At 46.3% G+C, this 19316-nt stretch overlaps 1 protein-coding gene across 6 annotated transcripts; it reads right to left on the bottom strand.

Annotated features, from left to right (window-relative positions):
- Positions 1-2448: 2448 nt before the first annotated feature.
- PPIE (peptidylprolyl isomerase E) lies at positions 2449-17855 on the bottom strand. Of its 6 annotated transcripts, XM_003891641.5 has the most exons (10): positions 17773-17842; positions 16412-16510; positions 14640-14683; positions 14131-14157; positions 12774-12855; positions 12139-12239; positions 10574-10697; positions 6996-7181; positions 3099-3241; positions 2449-2863 (listed from the first exon to the last, which is right to left on the bottom strand). In XM_003891641.5, exons 1-10 carry the CDS (start codon positions 17801-17803, stop codon positions 2795-2797), a joined length of 906 nt encoding a protein of 301 aa, XP_003891690.1. In that variant the 5' UTR covers positions 17804-17842; the 3' UTR covers positions 2449-2794. The 6 variants fall into 6 exon arrangements, with proteins under 6 accessions (XP_003891690.1, XP_021795405.1, XP_009203871.1 ...); XM_021939713.1 differs by lacking the exon at positions 14131-14157; XM_009205607.3 differs by lacking the exons at positions 14131-14157; positions 14640-14683 and having other exon boundaries at positions 17781-17855.
- Positions 17856-19316: the final 1461 nt, after the last annotated feature.

Below are 19316 nucleotides of genomic sequence, written 5' to 3'. Positions count from 1 at the left end.
CCAGAGAGGTCAGTTTTCTCGAGGCAGCCAGGGGCAGCTGCTGCATGGTGCGTATCCGAAGCAGGTGGCCAGGCTGTGGGGCATTCTGCTGCCCAGCTCTGGGGCTCCCCTCCCGGCCTGGAAGAACAGGGTCTTGTCTCCTGTGTCTCTCCACAAAGGTCCTGGCCAATCATGGGAACCTTGACGGTGTCACTCCCCAGGGCTGTGGACTCTGCCTGCCACAGATTGAGGCTAAACCCTAGTAAACCACCCAGGACTCCATTACTACTGAAGAGAGACAGGCTGGGCTTCTAATCCCAGCTCTGCCAAACCATCCTGTGTGACCTTTGGCAGTCATACCACTAAAGCCTCAGTTTACCTGTGCAGGGTTCCAGTGTGCATTGAATAACATCTGTGGACACCCAGGACACCCACTGAGAGAGAAGTCCACACCCAGTGGCTCCAAACCTGCTGAGCTTTCAGAACTGCCCACTGGCCTCCACCTCCCCAGAATATCAGGGAGGAACAGAGCGACAAAGTTGTCACAGGAGTCTGTCCTTTTATGGGAGGCTGGCTGTGCTTTTTCTACACACTCTCTCTTGGTTCTCATCCAAGCACTGAAGTCAGTGCTATCATCCCCAGCTTCATAGATGCCTGCCTAACACCTGTGACTGACCTCTGATGGCCATAATTTGCACTGAGAAGGAGCTGTGCTTTGAGGGACGGTCTCTTTTGGAAGCTCCATAGGGGTGAGGGGTAACCATGTGGTACATCCCAGCTACATGGAGCCTGAAACTCAGCCAACTGTAGCAGTTGGAGCTCAGAAAGTCCAGTCGGCACAAGGGAGCCAGAGGCAGGGCCAGAATGCCAACATCCCTCAGCAGGAGCTATCCTAGGGTCATGAGGACCAGGGGGCCTCTCCTGCCTCGCGGCTCATTCAGATCTCAATCCAAGATGCAAAAGCTCAGCTCAGTGGGTTCTGAATGGTCTGAGTGACCCAACCCACAGGAGGTGTCCAGCAGCTACAGGGCTCAGTCCCTGCTAAGAGCCTTCAGCAGATGAGATTCTTTACAAGCGCCTGGCTGGCCAGCACCTGGAGGGGAATGGAGAGAAGCCAGCTCCAAGAAGTGGCTGCACACAGGAGAGCCAGACTGTGAGCCCAGCCAGGGGTGGGACCATTTGTTCTCTTCAGTGGCCAGCAATCCTGTTTTGTAAAGGCTCAGACAGTATTTTAGGCCTTGGGACTGTGATGGTCTATTTTGTGTGCCAATTTGACTAGGCCATGGCATCCAGTTTTTAGTCACACACTAGTCTAGATGTTGCTGTGATGATGGTTTCTTTTTTTTGAGACAGGGTCTCACTCTGTCACCCAGGCTGGAGTACAGTGGCATGACCATGGCTGACTGCAGCCTCAACCTCCCAGGTTCAAGTGATCCTCTCACCTCAGCCTTCTGAGTAGCTGGGACTATAGGCGTACACCACCATACCTGGCTTTTTTTTTCCCCCTAGAGATGGGGGGTCTCACTACATTGCCCAGGCTGGTCTTGAACTCCTGGGCTCAAGTGATCCTCCTGCCTCAGCCTCTCAATAGTTGCCTGGCCTATTTTTTAGATGGATTCATATTTAAGTCAGTAGAGAGTAAAGCAGATTACCCTCCATAATGTGAGTAGGCCTCATCCAATCAGTTGAAATTCTTAAGAGAAAAAAGACTGAGATCACTGGAGGAAGAATTCTGCTTCCAAACTGCCTCAGACTTGAACTGCAACATCAGTTTTTTTCCTGAGTCTCCAGCCTGCTGGCCTGTTGTGCAGATTCCAGATCTGCCAGCTCCCACAACTGCCTGAGCCAGTTCCTTAAAATAAATCTCTCTCTCTACATATATACACATCCTATTGGTTCTGCTTCTCTAGAAAACCCTAATACAGGGACCATAGCCTGTATTGTGTCTACTACTCAATTTTGACACTGCAGTGAGAAACCACCATGGACAATATGTAAACAAATGGATGTGGCTGTGTTCCAATAAAATCTGATTCATAAAAACAGGCAGTGGGCTGGATTAGGCACATGTAGTTTGTTGGCCTTATGTCTCCTGACAAATAGGCACAATACTTGGCACAGAGAAGGCGCTTTGAGTTATAAAAATTTCATTTTTTTAAATCTGTAGGGCGAAAGTGAACAAATAAACAAACGAACCACTGAGAGTATACTTGCTGGCTGTAAGACTGGCAGCTGGGTTTACGAGCAGAGGCAGCAGAAGACCGAACCTTCCACAGTCTTTAATTTCCGTTGCCCTGACATGGATGCCTGGTGTGAAGATATATCACCTGACATCTAAGGGGATCAGCTCAAGGGAGGAAATGAAAGCTGTGGAAAGATACTCTGCTCTCCCCACTCACCAGCCTGCCTCAGAGGTCCAGCTTAGCCACAGACACTATCTCTGGCAACTCCCAAGAACTACCAGGAGGCAGCAGCATAAGAACAAGGGTTTATTTTAGCAAAGAAAACACCTAAGAGCACTGGTAGTCCCAGGACAGGCCCAGCAGCAAATGCTGAGAAAAGCCAGTGGCTTTTTGCACAGCCTGCCCATGGTGGAGGGGAGCACCTGCACTGGCTCCTGGGCCCACAGCCGCGCTTGGGAATAGTCCAGGCTGTGCCTGCAGAGGAGCTGCTCCAAGCGGACCCTGAGGAAGGGCTCATACACCAAATGCTGCTTGCTTCAAACAGGCACCCTCGGTGCTGCCTCCTCTGAGGCTGGCAGCTCCTTCCTGGATGTGCAGGGGCAAGAACGGAGGGGGAAGCAGAGGGTGCCGCCTCACACGTACTCCCCACAGTCGGCGATGATCACCTTCTGCTTTGGCTTCCCGTCCTTGCTGCCCTGGGCCTTTGTGGGCAGAACAGAAGTGAGGGAGTAAGGCGGGAAACTAACAGTGGTTTCGGGATACCAACCCCTGCCTGCCCATATGCCCACTTCCACTCCAGAACCTGGGCAGCAGCAGCCCCTCCCGCTGGACACAGCCCCTGGCCATCTCTCTGAGGCCACAGAGCCTTTCCAGCCCTCCCACAGGGCTGTGCTCCAAGGGCCTGGGTGACGAGGAGGCCCATTCCTGGCCACATACCTCAATTTGCCGCAAGACATCTAGGCCTTCGGTGACCTCTCCAAACACCACGTGCTTGCCATCCAGCCAGTCTGTTTTGTCACATGTCAGGAAGAACTGGGAGCCATTGGTGTTTGGGCCAGAGTTGGCCATGGAGAGTAGACCTGGGGGACAGAACAACCATCAGCTCCCCCAACCCTGGCTACCAGCCCTTAATGGACGTCTGTGCAGGCTGTCGACAGCCCTTCAGTCAGGCAGGCTCAGACTCCGGGATGCACAGACCACATGCAAATGTGGCCACCTTGTCTTTGATTCAGTTGTCAGTGAAATGGTGAATGAGGTGTTTCAATCACTTTACACTGGTCTGTTCGTTCAGTAATTCATTTATTTAACAATTAAGTGTCTACTTGGCAACCAGGTCCCTGTTAAGCCCTGGGAACACTGATGAGCTGAACATAGTCCAAGCTCTGGTGGAGCTCACAGTCAGTGGAAAAGAGCCATTCAAAATGACAGCTATGACACAGTGAGGACTGGTAACATGGACATTTGTCACATAAGAGAATGTACATCTATATGTGTGTGTCTGTGTACATGTATGTATGTGTGTGTGTGTGTCCACAATGACTCCCAAGTTTCTGATCAAGCGGTGGAGTCATTTATTGAAACAGAGAAGAGGGGGAGGAGGAAGAGTTTAGGGGAGAAGGCCAAGAGCTGTTTTAGACGTGTGAAGTGTGAGATGCTCCCAGGATATCCAGTAAAGACAGCTGGACAGGAGTCTGGAGCTCAGGGAGCCATCAGCATGCAGACGCCAATGTGCACAAGCTTAACTCAGAGATACTACTGAAAGCTCTGGGACCGGGTGTGACTGCCTAGGGCACTGCTTCTCAGTGGGGTTGGTGTCCTGTCCCTAGGAAACCTTTGGAAATCTGAATTTATTTTTTTTGAGATGGGGATCACTCTGTCACCCAGGCTGGAGTGCAGTGGTATGATCGCAGCTCACTGCATCCTCAATCTCTGGGGCGCAAGCAATCCTCTCACCTCAGCTCCCAAGCAGCTGAGACTACAGGCATGCACCACCACACCTGGATAATTTTTTAATTCTTTTTTTGGTAGAGACGGGGGTCTCACTATGTTGCCCAGGCTGGTCTCGAACTCCTGAACTCACGTGATCGTCTGGCTTTGGGCTGCCACTTCAGACTCCCAAAGTGTTGGGATTACAGACATGAGCCACCATGCCTGGCTTGAAAGTGTTTTTGACTGTCTGAAACATTGTGGGGGGGCTACTGGCATTTAGCAGGTGGGGGCCTGGAATGCTAGATGTTCTGCAATGTCTGGCACAATGAATTGTCTCATATCCTCTTGGTCTTTCAAACATCCTGCTAGAGGTTGGGTGCAGTGGCTAATGCCTGTAATCCCAGCACTTTGGGAGGCTGAAGTGGGAGGATCACTTGAAACTAAGAGTTCCAGACTAGCCTGAGCAATACAATGAAACCTCATCTCTACAAAAAAACTTAAAAATTAGCCGGGCATTATGGATGGCGTGCACCTGTAATCCCAGCTGTTTGGGAGGCTTAGGCAGGAGGACTGCTTGAGCTGGAGAGGTTGAGGCTGCAGTGAGCTGTCTTGCACCACTGCACTCCAGCCTGAGCAACAGAGACCCTGTCTCAAAAAAACAAAAACCAAACAACAACAACAAAACAACGAATAGCCCATTAGATATCGGTATAGGTAAAAAATGTGTTCACAGTTATCTGCGCCTAAAACATAATTGCATTATACATATAAGCTCAAAGTTTTGGAGTTCTTTTGGTTTTGCATGGAATCTTCTAGGAATGTAACTACTATGTAAATAAACAGATTATTCTTTACTTTGGAATCTAATCAACTTTATCTACCATTTCACAAAGTCGTATCACCAATAGCATCATTGCTAGTGGTATCCAAGTTATCAGTTGACACTCACGTCTACACTTCTAACTGCTGCATTTGAGTACAGGTGCAGACGCCTGAATAATTCACTTTGTGTTCTGACACAGCTGTGCTTAAGCATGTACATCTGGAAACACATTCGATTATTATGCAAATTCATTTATTTCCTCTGATGTTCTTCCCTATTATAGTTACAGATATATTGAGTTTTAAAATAATGGTGTGGGTCAGTGGGCTATATCACCTACACATATCGGTTCAGTATAGTAAAGAGGGGCTCTACAAACCACCAGTTAGAAAAAGGGAGCACAGGGTAACAGGCTTCTGGAGAACAAAAGAATGGGCTCTGAGCCACTTCAGTGTTTAAGGGTCAGGAAAAGAAGGAGACAGCAAAGACAGACAAAGCAGCCATCTAGGTAAAAGGAGACAAGAAGAGGCAGGAGTCCTGCCAGCCAAGTGAAGGAGTCAAGGAGCACAGAGTTAGTATAGGCTGAGCATCCCAAATGTGAAAATCCAAAATGCTCCAAAATCTGAAACTTTGTGAGCACTGACAGGATGCTCAAAGGGAAATGCTGACTGGAGCATTTCAGATTTGAGATATTCCAATTTGGGATGCTCAACTGGTAAATATAATGCAAATATTTCAAAATACAAAATACTTCTGGTCCCAAGCATTTCAAGAAAGGGACATTCAACCTGTAGTATGAAATGCTCCTGGGAGATGGGATAACATCTGGGAGGTGGCATAAGATGATCACCAAGAACTGGCTACTGGTATCTTTGAAGAGTGGTTTCAATGGCGAGATGGGACTAGAAGTCTGGCTAGAAGGGATTAGAGAAAACGCAAAGGCAGCAAGTCTGTACCATGCTTTCAAGAAGTTATGCTTTTACTTCTTGAAAAAAGATGGGGGACCAGAGGCATGGGTGACAGCTGGAGAGGGAACAAGACTACTAGGATGAAGATTTTTTTCTTTTTTTCTTGAGATGGAGTTTCACTCTTGTTGCCTAGGCTGGAGTGCAATGGCGCCATCTTGGCTGATCGCAACCTTCGCCTCCCGGGTTCAAGTGATTCTCCTGCCTCAGCCTTCCAAGTAGCTGGGATTACAGGCACGCGCCACCATGCCCAGCTAATTTTGTATTTTTAGTAGAGACGGGGTTTCTCCATGTCAGTCAGGCTCGTCTCCAACTCCTGACCTCAGGTGATCTGCCTGCCTCTGCCTCCCAAAATGCTGGGATCACAGGCATGAGCCAGTGCACCCGGCAACCGGATGCAGATTTTTTTAAAGGTTGATAACTGCATGCTTTCTTGCTAATGGACTGAAGGGGACAACTTTAGAAGCCATGTTCCTAAGTAGAGGAGAGGGACGGGATCCAGTCCACAGGTGGAGGGGCTGGCCTACGAGAGATAGCTCATCCCCTGTAATTGGAAGAAAGAGCATGCACGAGTGGAGAGATGCAGGAGGCGAAGCACTAGATGAGGCGGGAAGGTGATGATATAAGGCTTCAGAAGTGAAGACAGGCATGGACACATCATCTCTGGCTGGGACTGAGCATTAAGTAGGGAAATCTGGTCAGGTTGGCAAGGGCCCCCTTAAGAACTCTAGTTATAAATTTCAAGTGGGATCGTTCAGTACAATTCTGTGTTTTTTCTCTAGTTGCTGGGGGACTAACCACCAAGCTTTTACTAAGTAAATCTGATGGCAGGGGCAGGGAGAGCAGTGGGGTTGAGGGCATACGCGCTTGCAACGGCAGACCACAGAATCCAAGCTGGGATAATGGGAAGTGTGGACACGGTTGGGGGATGGATAATACCTGAATATAAGCAAGCCAACTCCACCCTAGCAAGGCTGCATGGTTCTCCTGCAACTGGTGGCTGGGTCTCCTCCAGACTCTTAGTCCCGTCAGCCAGAACCACAACCTGTCCTTTCATCCTGCGCGGCCATCCCACCCTTGTTAAGCCTCCCTCATCACATGCCAGCTGGCTCCCACCTGGTCCCGTGTGCTTGAGGATAAAGTTTTCATCATCGAACTTCTTCCCATAGATGGACTTGCCCCCAGTACCGTTGTGGTTTGTGAAATCACCGCCCTGGCACATGAACTGGGGGATGATGCGGTGGAAGCTGCTTCCTTTAAAGCCAAACCCCTTTTCATGGGTGCACAGGCAGCGGAAATTCTCTAGAATTGAGAAAGGAAAAAGCGCTGGGGTTAAAAAACAGAACAAAATAAAACAAACAAAACCTCAAAAAAACTTGTTTAATGTTCATATTTTTGTTTTAAAATAAGGGATACTCATTATAAACCTTTGTGATAGTAACCTTGTAAGGACTAAGGGATTCTTTTTCTTTGAGATGGAGTTTCATTCTTGTCGCCCAGGATGGAGTGCAATGGCACAATCTCAGTTCACTGCAACCTCCACCTCCTGGGTTCAAGCCATTCCCCTGCCTCAGCCTTTTGAGTAGCTGGGACTACAGGCATGCGCCATACACCTGGCTAACGTTGTATTTTTAGTAGAGATGGGGTTTCACTATGTTGGCCAAGCTGGTCTAGAACTCCTAACTCAGATGATCTGCCTGCCTTGGCCTCCCAACGTGCTGGGATTACAGGTGTGAGCCACCACACCTGGCCAGGACTCTAAGAGATTATGATGAAAGGGGATTGAATATACATGTTCTAGCTCTTTTCTCTTCCAAAACCACACTAAATTGGTAGGAAACTGATTTTTTAAAAGAAAAACCAAAGGATCTTAGAAGAAAACATAGGGGCAAATTTTCATGACTCTGGATTTGGCAATGGTTTCTTAAATGTCACACCAAAAGCACAGGTAAAAGAAAAAATAATTAGATGTGAATTAAAATTTAAGATGTGCATCAAAAAACTGTACCAACAGAGGGCAAAGCAACCTACAGAACAAGAGAATGCTGATTTGCAAATCATATTTAATGTGGGTTTAATATCCAGAATATATAATGAACTCCTGTAATTCAACAACAAAATGGCCAGGCAAGGTGTAATCCCAGTGCTTTGGGAGGTCAAGGTAGGAGGATCACTGGAGGTCAACAGTTCAAAGCTACAGTAAGCCATGATCTCACCACTGCACTCCAGCCTGGGAGACAGAGCAAGATCCTGTCTCTTAAAAAAACAAAACAAACAATCCAGTTAATATATAAGCCAAAGATTTGAAGAGAGAGTTCTCCAAAGAACATATATAAATGGCCAACAAGCACATGAAAAGATGTTCAACATCATTAGTCAGTAGGGAATAAAAATAAAAACCACAATGAGATACCATTTCACACCTGTGGAGATGTGGGCCAGACGCGGTGGCTCACGCCTGTAATCCCAGCACTATGGGAGGCCAAGGCAGGCAAATCACGAGGTCAGAAGTTTGAGACCAGCCTGGCCAACATGGTGAAACCTTGTCTCTACTAAAAATACAAAAAATTGGCTGGGTGTGGTGGCAGACGCCTGTAATTCCAGCTACACGGGAGGCTAAGGCACAAGAATCCCTTGAACCTGGGAGGCAGAGGTTGCAGTGAGCCAATATCGCGCCACCATACTCCAGCCCAGGCAACAGTGCGAGACTGTCTCAAAAAAAAAAAAAAAAAAAAAAAAGAGAAGATGTGGAAAAATTGAAGCACTCATACATTGCTGGTAGAAATGTAAAATGGTCCAGCCACTATGGAAAATAGTTTGGCATTTCCTCAAAAAGTTAAATATAGAGTTACCATATGACTAAGCATTTCCACTCCTAGGCATATATATCCAAAAGAATTGAAAACAGGGATTTAAACATATACTTATATGTGGATATTCACACAGGCATTATTTACAATAGTCAAAAGATGAAAACAATGTGCAAGTGCCCATCAACAAATGAATAAACAAGATATTTATCCAAATATGATGGAATATTATTCAGCCACAAAAAGGAATGAGGCACTGACATATGGTACAAGGATGAACCTTGAAACCATTATGCTATGCAAAATAAGCAAGATGCAAAAAAGGACAGCTATTGTATGATTCCACTTACATGGAAAATCTAGGATAGGTCAATTCATAGACAAAGATTAGCGGTTATCAGAAGGTAAGGGGAGGAGAAAATGGGGAGTTATTATTTAATAGGTATCTTTCATAAGTGGTTTTGTTTAGGGTGATTCAAAAATTTCAAACAGAGGAATTACCGCTAACAAACGGTACACTTTAAAATGGCTAAAACAGCCAAAAATAAACTTATAAAGCGGGGAGGAAGAGACAACAGCAACAAAATTTCCGAAGGTAGAAAACAAATGAATCCCAAATGATATAGCAGACCCAAGAAAGCTGAATCTTAAGCTGGTAAAAGCCAAGAAGCAACTCAATTTGCACTCCAAAAGCTCAGAGGAAAGAGTGCAGGTAATCCTGGAGACAGGAAGTTTGGCTGAAAGCCCGTTTAAGAAAGTGGTTAATCTTTGGGATCCTCTCCCTGACTCTGAAGCTGGGGGCCACCCCTTCCCCACCTGGTAGCCAACTGGGGGTCTAGTCTTTGGTAGGTTAAAGCAGGGGGTCTCTGGACTAGGACATCCTACACATAGTGAAGGCTGAGGTGACATAATGACAAACGGAGACTATGTGAAAGTTTATATACTGAACATTGATGTATTCAGCCTCACCCTCATCTCCCCTTAACAAGATGCAGACACCTGGATGCAAAGCCCCCAGCAGGAGAATCTGGGAGAAAATCAGGAATGATTACATAGAAAACTATGCAAAAACAAGGCAACTATCAATTCCAGGCAAAGCAAAATGCTGTGCATGACAGTTATCACATGATGCTTACATTGTTAAAATAACTTAGGACCTAACCAAAATTACGGTACCTATACAGGGAAGATGAGGGGGCAGGGGATTTAAAAAAACTCATTCTTTGTCCTCTGAAGTAGAAAATCAGAAGATAATGTTTAAAATGGAAAACAGGAAGTAGAAATATAAACCTGTTATCTATCAACATGGAAATAAAAATCAAGACCTAAGAGTTGAAATCGGCTCCTCTGAGCAGCAGCAAATGGTGTCGGCAGCAGGGCATAGGGACAGCACTGGGGGATGACTGTTCTTTCAAAACAAGCTTTGTGAAACTGAATTGACTCTTTCTATGTCTAGACAATAAAATTTAGATTAAAAAGAGAATAAACAGAAGTCAATATTTAATAAGTTACAAAGAATACTCAATAAAAGCACTAGTTACTTCTAGAATTCAGGATGATGTAGAGAGGGGAAAACGAATTTTCAATTTATTGTCTTAAATATTATTGGAATATATGTGTATGGTATTCTTTAAAAAAAAAGAATATATTATTTACTTATATTTTTAAGAAAAGATTATTAAAAAGTAGTAAGCCAGCACTTACAAAGCTTCAAAAACACCTGCTCTGACCCATCTGTTACTAGATCCCAGGATGTGAGATGCCTCAAATCAACTTAAGTCAGAAGCAATATCAAGAACACAAGAAGCGAAGCGGCAAAACCTGGGAAAGGCTCACTGCTCAGCCACCAGCGTCCCGCGGTTCTGACCACAGCATCCCGCTCACCTGCTGTCATGGGCACGACGTCGGAACGCAGGAGCATCTGGATGCGGCCGGCCGGCTTGTTTCCAATCTTGATGTCCATGTACACCTGAGGATTTGACCGAGCCTTTTTAGCAGCGGGCTCTCCCTAGATGCAGAAGAAATTGCTAGTTAGAGAGCTCCTTCACCCCCTAAGTAGGAGTGCAGGTATTGTACACACCCACCCAGAACACAATTCCAGTGAGTAGGCTGGAGCAAGTGCTGACGGGGTAGGCCTTGGTCCCTGACAGGGCTGCAGGAGGCAGGAGCCATGGTCGTAGCACCCAGCTGGATGCCCAGGGACAGGAGGTCTCAGCACTGCCTGAGGCCCATACATGGGCGTGTTATCTCATCGTGCTCGCCCTCAGATGCATCTGCTTCCTCTTCTTGCTTCACAGTCACAGAACAGCACTTTTCTGGTCCATGATCCACAACTCTCAATATCTTCAAATGCCAGTTCCAGCCCACCCACTGTCCTCTAGTTAGGCAGATCCATCCAAGTACCACCACCTCCTCCCTCTATGCCTGGCCCTGCACATACGCTGGCTGGCTACATGGAAGCAAGGGGGCAGCCCTCTTGCTCAGGCCTAAGTGCTCAGAAGACAGTGGAGAATGTTGGGCCTTGCTTTGTGCTCCAAGTAGATAAGACTAAGCAGAGGATACAGGATGATCCAGGGGGACTCCACTGACTGTGATGGCCACTTTATGAGTTCTGCTTTGCATCAGAATTTCTGGTGTGGGTCAATGTGTGGATGAATGGTGGCAAATTAGCCAAGATTGAGAACACAGGAAGACAGGATTAGAGAAGCGGGGGAATCCATTTTAGGCAAACTTAAGCTGCCTGAGACTTACAGGCAGAAATATCTGAAGCTCAGGACTAGAAAGAGACCATGAAGTTCAACAGCATAAGAGAGGCTGCATAAAATTAGAGACTGACTGCTACTCTTTCAGCTGAGAGAAGAGAGAGAAACCATGAGCCAAGAAAGAAATACAGAAGAATGACAACATTCACAAGGTATCCAGAGGAGGGGAAGCCCAGAAAGCAACTGTCAGAGACCTGTGCTGAGAATCAGGAGGAAGTGCCCTGGCAGGTTCTCTTAGGGCTGGAGAACTCAGAACCCATGTATAGGTTGAAGGAAGGTACCACTACCCTATCCTGTCTCCCCTCCATTAGCACAGGAATAGGAAGACCATGAGCCTCGTGGCAAACTCTTCAGTGACGGAGGGGGACTCATCAGGAGGGGTGAAGAGGAGCACCTCAGCTTCCTCCCTGTCAGCTGACAATCACAAATCCATACCTGAGCAGAGCTGAGACGCTCATCACATAGAACACAACATGGACGAGATACCCAAATCTTCGCTCTTGAATTCACTCAATACTGACTTAGCAAAGTACTAAGAATTCATTATTCATTCCCTCTGCTTATATACACACACACACACACACACACACACACACACACACACACACATATATTTGCAAATTTCCATTAAAACTTAAAAAAATTTTAAGTTTAAGTTCCTCTGGAAGCAGGAGCCTTCATTCTCACCTCCTGGGTCTCTGCTTTGGGAGGCTCTGACCCTTCTTCCTCTTTATTTTCTTCAAGTGTCTTCCCAGAAAACTTCTTCAACCAGTCATCATCTGACCAAACTGAAAGGAAAGAATCAAACAAATGTTCATTCAAGCTATCAGCTTGAACTGAAAAGTAGCTGCTTTGCTCAGCAAAGTGGAAGATGCTATGTGGCCTCTATGCCGGACAGTTCCCCACTGAGAACTCCCAGGGGTAAGGAAAATTCCAATCCAGAATGATAGCCCTGAAGTCCAGCTCTCAGGAGGGCTAAGAAAAATAGCTATGTGGAAAGCAATGGTATAGCCTTTGCTGGTTTCAGCCCTTGATGGAGCACCCCAGAAATGGAATATCAAGAAAACTGGGAAAGATGAGCTCAAGCAGGAATTTCTCTCATAACAGAAACAATTACTCTGGCTTTGCTGAGAAGCTCAAACTCACTTTTTGTTTCTCTATAAAGGTGGTGCGTGCGTGCCCTTCCCGATGTGAACCATCACCTACTCCTATCTACCAGGAAGCAGCATTGAGCATCTACTTCCAAGTAAACAGAGACAAAAAATGCAATTAAGGCTAAACTGCAGAACATCACAGGGAATCTGGAAGTTGCTCCTACTCACCTGGCCTGGAAGAGCCTTCCTTAATTCTCATTGGTTTGGCCAAATTGACACGAATTGTACGTCCAAAAAGCTCAGATTCATTCTGAAAAGATTAAAATCCAGCTGTTTAAACTCTCTTAGATTAAAAGAGGGCCAGCCAGCTTTCCATTTACTTCTGAGACACACTCATGATTTGTCCTCCCTTAATCCTTGGGCCCCTACGAGTAAGCTATGCACCCACCCCAAAGCCACCTGTGGGTTGCAGGGAATTCTAGAACCATCACACACACCCCTTCTTTCATAGCAGCACGCAAAGACCTGTATTACCAAAAGTAACTCTGGGTTCAGAACACTCCAAAATTACAAGAATAAATGCAGTTTCCCAGCATCTGAGTTCACCTTCAAAAGTCAAGATAAGCTTTGAAATGAAAGAAAAATGATCTCTGACAGTTGAGGAATATGTTTGGTGAATGGATAACAGAACAAGGAATAAAAGAACATTTCATTATCCATAGATAATCAGTACCAGGAAAGTTCACTTAAGGTGAATCCACTTGAAGTGGTGATGAAGATTTCATGGTAAAAGTGAAAAATTTAAAAAGGTTTGACAGGGAAATGACTGTGATGAAACTAAAAATAATAAAAACAAGTTTCTTACAATTAATATTCAGGATTAACTCTGCACTAATCGGTAGAAAGAAATGTAACTTGGTAGAAAGAAATGTAACAGTTAGCCCTGTTAGCTTGAGCCTGTAATTCCAGCTACTTGGGAAGCTGAGAAGGGAGGGCTGCTAGAACTCAGGAGTTCAAGACGGACGGACAGACGGACGGAAGGAAGGAAACAGACACTGAAGTATTATTTTTCCAACAAAATTCTATCAACAGTATATCTTTGCACTTCATATCAGACATGAAAACTAAAAGGATCTCAAGGAGGGCACAAATACTAAACAGCATCATCATTTTTCCCAAGGACCTTTCCAGAACATCCAAATCATTTGTATCAGTGATTTGCACCTGCCATAATTAAATTTCTCTTCTCAATTGTAAATTGGTCATGAAATCCTATTTTGCAAAATATGCAGTTAACTGTGCAATCAATTTGCACTGTGTTTTCAAATTATCTTAGACATGGGACAGCCAGTGAGAGACTGGTCAACAAGGATGATGAGGACTTACATTATTATTAAACGGGGAAGGAGTCTGAGTAAGAACTAATTTTATAAGTGATCAATTCACAGTGAATATTTTCACGTGAGAATTTTTACCTCCCCATGCAACCTGGTAACTTTGGAAGTCCAGAACACTGATATATGAATAAGGACCCTCTGTACCACCAAAAAGCAACTTTGGTTAGAATGAAGATTCCCAGTCATACCATGTTGTCGATAGCTGCTGCAGCATCCTGCCAAGGAAAGACAACGGTACAAGTTTAGGCTTGCAGCCAAATGCTTATGGTGTCTAAACACATGTTCAGTAGCAAAAATCCAGAAAAATGCCGCCTCTACATTTCTTGCCTAGGTTGTGTATGTTTCTAACAAAGAGCACTTCCTGGCTGATTTTAGAGCTGGTGGTGCAACAATTTGCCATCTGGTTGAAGGCACAAGAAATAATCACTACTGCCAGGCAAGAATGCTCAATGAACAGGGGTGTAGGAGCTAGCTCCTCTGCACGGCAAGAATGGCAGGACCTGGCAGAAGGTCTGACGTGTTATTCACAGTTCAGTATGATTATGTGAGAGAAGCTTTCCTTAGAACAGTACTTACTTCTGATCTCTCTGGCAGCATCAGCCTAAGGCCCAACAACCTAACCAAATGGTGAAAAGCTTCCTTTTTAATCTGTAACATCACAAACCAAGGACTAAACACCAGTAACACAGACTCTCACCTCTGCCAACTCAAATTCAACAAAAGCAAATCCTCGGTGCTTTTCTACAAAATGGAAAAACAAAAACAAGTAATTACTATGTGGGGCGGTGGGAGGAAACAGGATGGTCACAAAGTGAAGTCAGTCACATGCCGTATCCAAACACCAGAAGTTCTATCCAATCACTATTTAGGAAGAAGGAATCTCATTCTTTGATTCTTCTTATACAATATTTTAAGCAATAATAAACTTTGTTTTTTTAATGGACATAGCTGAATAATAAACTGTATTGTTAATTCATAAGTATTCAACTAATCTACCAAAGCCAAACTTAAAACCTTAACTATTGCATGCAACGCAATTAGAAAAATAAGGTCATTTGACCTATCAATTACCTATCCAATATACATTTTGTGCATCAACTGTGCATAAAGCATGAATACTAAAACCTGATAAAGATGCTCAGTCTTTATCCTCAGGAAAATGCTGAAGGAACTGGAAAGACCAAGCACAATAATGTTAATCATAGAACTCAGAGACTAGAAGGGCCCTTAGAAAGCCAATAGGCCGGGCGCGGTGGCTCAAGTCTGTAATCCCAGCACTTTGGGAGGCCGAGATGGGCGGATCATGAGTCCGCGAGATCCCGAGACCATCTGGCACAGAAACCCGTCTCTACTAAAAATATAAAAAACTAGCCAGAAGCGGTGGTGAGCGCCTGTAGTGCTACTTGGGAGGCTGAGGCAGGAGAATGAAGTGAACCTGGGGAGGTGGAGCTTGCAGTGAGCTGAGATCCGACCTGCACTCAACCTGGTGACAGACTCAGTCTCAAAAAAGAAAGCAATATAGGCCAGGCTCAGTGGCTCATGCCTGTAATCCCAGCACTTTGGGAGGCCGAGGCGGGCGGATCACAGGTGAGTGAGACCATCCTGGCTAACATGGTGAAATCCCATCTCTACCAAAAAAATACAAAAAATTAGCCGGGTGTGGTGGCGGGCGCCTGTAGTCCCAGCTACTCGGGACTCGGGAGGCTGAGGCAGGAGAATGGCGTGAACCCAGGAGGCGGAGCTTGCAGTGAGCCGAGATCACGCCACAGCACTCCGGCCTGGGTGACAGAGCGAGACTCCATCTCCAACCAAAAAAAAAAAAAAAAAAAAAAAAAAGCCAATATAACCTTATCATTTTGCAAATAAAGATTCCCCAGGCCTTTAAACTCTCTGGAGAGTTTAAAGACCTTGCTAACAATCATATGCAAGGTTGATGATAAAACTAGACCTAAAACTATAATCTTAAAAATGACAACAAAGGTAAAACAGAAAACTGAACTGTGATTGTGATACCAGTCAAAGGGAAACCCACCCAGGTGTGTAGAGGCCAAGAATCCCCACCCCTGTCCCCCACTCCCCGCTCCAATTATGGGGCTAGGCTTTCCTGCTGCCTCATTTAACAGCACAGCTGCCAAGAAGGAGCAGGTGGGATCAGGTAGATTAAAACAACATTCAAATCTCAGTGTAGTTCAAACCTATCTCCCTACTGGTCTATTGAAAAATCTGTCTTATCTCAACCCAACAGCTGAAGACTTAAAAGTATTCAGAGTTCACAACCACATTGCCTCAGAACATTCCTTCTCCATCAAGATCACTGTCACCAGGCACCTTCATGAACTTTCCTGTAGTGTATACTAACCATATTTAGAATGCATATTTAGAATGCATATTTAGAATTGCGATGTGACTTTAATTTTTTAAGGTCTTTTCCTAGTAAGAGGATTCTGGATGTGAGAGACGCTAACTCACCTGTTTCATAATCCAGAGGAATCTGAATATCCGTGATGTCTCCAAAAGGAATGAACGCAGCATGAAGAACTTTGTCGTCCACCTCCTCTGCCAGTCCACCTGCAAATAAGCCAAGGGCCTTCTGAGCCACTGATCTCCATACTCTTGCAGAAGTCACTGCAGCCCAGTTAGCATGCTAGCCAGGGGACAGGATCTTTCCATTCAGTTCTTTGGGTACACAAACATCTCCCTTTCATCTCTGCCCACCCACACTTATGAAAAATATTCCTCTCTTCGCCCTTCTTTCAGATTCTCATCTAGTCCTGGGATTACTGCAATAGCTTCACAACTGACCCTGCCTCCACTCCATCAACTCCACAAAGCCAACTAGAATGATCTCAGGAAAGTGCAGATTTGAACCCATAACTTTTCTGCTTAAACTCCTTCAAAGACTTCCCACTGTCCTCAGGATAAAGTGCAAACTCCTTAGCAGTATCCACTTCTCCAGCTTTTTTGCTTTGCTTCCCAATTTCCTGGGTCTCCTGAATAATGACCCACTTGCCCCCAAGTGTCAGGCTATTTCTCACCTTTGCGACTCCCTTGCAGTGAACAGCCCTGCTTCTGCTTCGGTTACGTAGCTAACTCCTGCTCATCAGCTCTGGCATCGCCACATCCAGAGTTTGCCCTCACTTCTCCAGATGCATGGGTCATTTGTCCCGCAGCCAGGCCCATATCATCATGGTCCATCCTCACTACAGCGCTTATCAAAAGTGTGCTACTGAGGTAATTCCACTTTTTTTCTGGCTAGTCTGGGAACTCCTTCCTTTATGGCGGGGGCTGGGGCAGGGGCTGGGGCTGGGGCTGGGGCTGGGGCTAAGCCGTCGCTGCACTGATGTTTGTAAAACAAATGAACGAGAGGATCTGGAGGACCATAATATTCCTCTACCGCTCCTCGGGGCCCGTGGAGCTCAGCGGACTAGGAAGAAGTCAGAATAACCATTCAGTCTCGGGTTCACACACCTGAGGTGTGTGGCAAGGCTGTTCACTGAAAGAGAGTCGCAAAAGCAGAGGCCCAAGGTTGTTAAATAACCTGACCCTTGGGGGCAAGTGGGTCATTTTTCGGGAGACCCAGGGAATTGGGAAGCAAAGCAAAGAAGCTGAAGAGGTGGCTACTGCTAAGGAGTTTGCACTTTTTCCTGAGGACAGTGGGAAGCCTTTGAAGAAGTTTAAGCAGAGCCAGAGCTACCGCCAGCACTACCTCCAGAGACCCGGCCTTGACAGCTGCTCGCCGTCCTCCTGGTTCAGAGATGCGTCCCACCCCACGCCCGACCCTCTGGGGGTCGCGTTTACCCAGACTCCGCCTAGCAACCCCGCCTGCTCACCCACGTACAGGACGCGCTTGGTGGTAGCCATCTTGCTCGCGCGCTTTTCCGCCGGAAGCCAGCACTCGGCCCGCCCTCTTCCCCCCGTTCCGCCCCCTTTGGCCCCGCCCCGCCCCCGCAACGCTTAGCTCTCAGACCCCGCCCACCCTCGCGTTGGTCCAACCCTCATCCCGCTACCCGGAAGCACCGGGAGCCCTGTGCGGTGCGCAGTGATAAACAAAGGGACGTGGTCGTCGCGATTCCTAGTGCTCACGCTGTTGGGGGAGGCAAACCTTGGCCGAATCAACCCGATTATTATGGGCAAACGATAAACTATGGTGCGTGGTCATCGTGCGCGTCTGTTTTGGACAACCTGGAAGCTAAGAATGAGTTTTACCTTTTGAAATATTTGGAAAAAAATTAAAACAAAAATATTTTCTTGGCCGGGCTTGGTGGCTCATGCCTGTAGCCCCAGCACTTTGGAAGGCTGAGGCGGGCGGATCACCTGAGGTCAGGAGTTCGAGAGCAGCCTGGCCAACATGGTGAAACCCCGTCTCTACTAAAATACAAAAATCAGCCGGGCGTGGTAGCGGGCGCCTGTAATCCCAGCTACTCCAGCTACTCAGGAGGCTGAGTCTGGAGAATCGCTTAAACCCAGGTGGTGGAGGTTGCAGTGAGCGGAGATTGCGCCGTTGCACTCCAGCCCGGGTGATGAGAGCAAAACATCGTCTCAAAAAAAATTTTTTTTCTTTTCTTAGCACATGAAAATTATGTGAAATTAAAATTTCAGTGTCCATAAAGAAAGCTTTATGGGGACACAGCCACGTTCATTCCTTTAAGTATGACTGTGGCTGCTTTCCTTCTATAAGGGCGGAAAAGCTATAGCCTGCAAAGCCTGCAATAATATTTACCATCTGGCTCTTCAGGAAGAACGTTTGCCGACTCGTGTTAGGTTTTGAAAAGAAGGGAAGGGTTAAAGAAAGACACACACACACAGAGAAAGAGGGCAGCTCAACAGCAAACGTAGGCTTTATGTCCAGCATAATAACCTACAGAAGTAAGGAACCAGCCTAATGCCAGTGCCCACCACTGCTTACCGACTGGGCAATGTAAAGGTATGGGCGGGAGGCGTCTGGGCAGTATGGCTTGCTGCCCGGCAGGATATTGATATAAAGATGTTCTCATGATGAGGCGGTTTGGCCCTTGTTCCGGTGGGATGTCATCATGGTGTCCCTTGGACCTTTGCCCAGCAATGTATGAGAGGGATGTTTCTTTAGTTGAGCCTTTGTCTGCCTTGTGGTCAGGGGGTTAGGCAGGATGTTTCTCACAGCCCAAACCCCTGTGAAATGTTTCACTTTGACCGAGGTCTGCAGAATAGCAGGGAGCTTACAAAATGGTGCCGTTTAGACTAATATCTTGGACTAAACCCACTAATACATAAATTACAGGTTGACATAGTGGCACGAAATAATGGGATCATCTATTTTATATGGAGCAGGGGGTTAAGACCTTCCTGAGGTGATAGTTAAGCTGAATTCTGAAGGAAAAGGAGCCAGAGAGAGGAG

Source organism: Papio anubis, chromosome 1, assembly GCF_008728515.1.
Source record: "Papio anubis isolate 15944 chromosome 1, Panubis1.0, whole genome shotgun sequence".
NCBI lineage: Eukaryota > Metazoa > Chordata > Mammalia > Primates > Cercopithecidae > Papio > Papio anubis.
The sequence above is the reverse complement of the archived record's forward strand: the minus strand, read 5'-3'. Positions and strand labels throughout refer to the sequence as shown.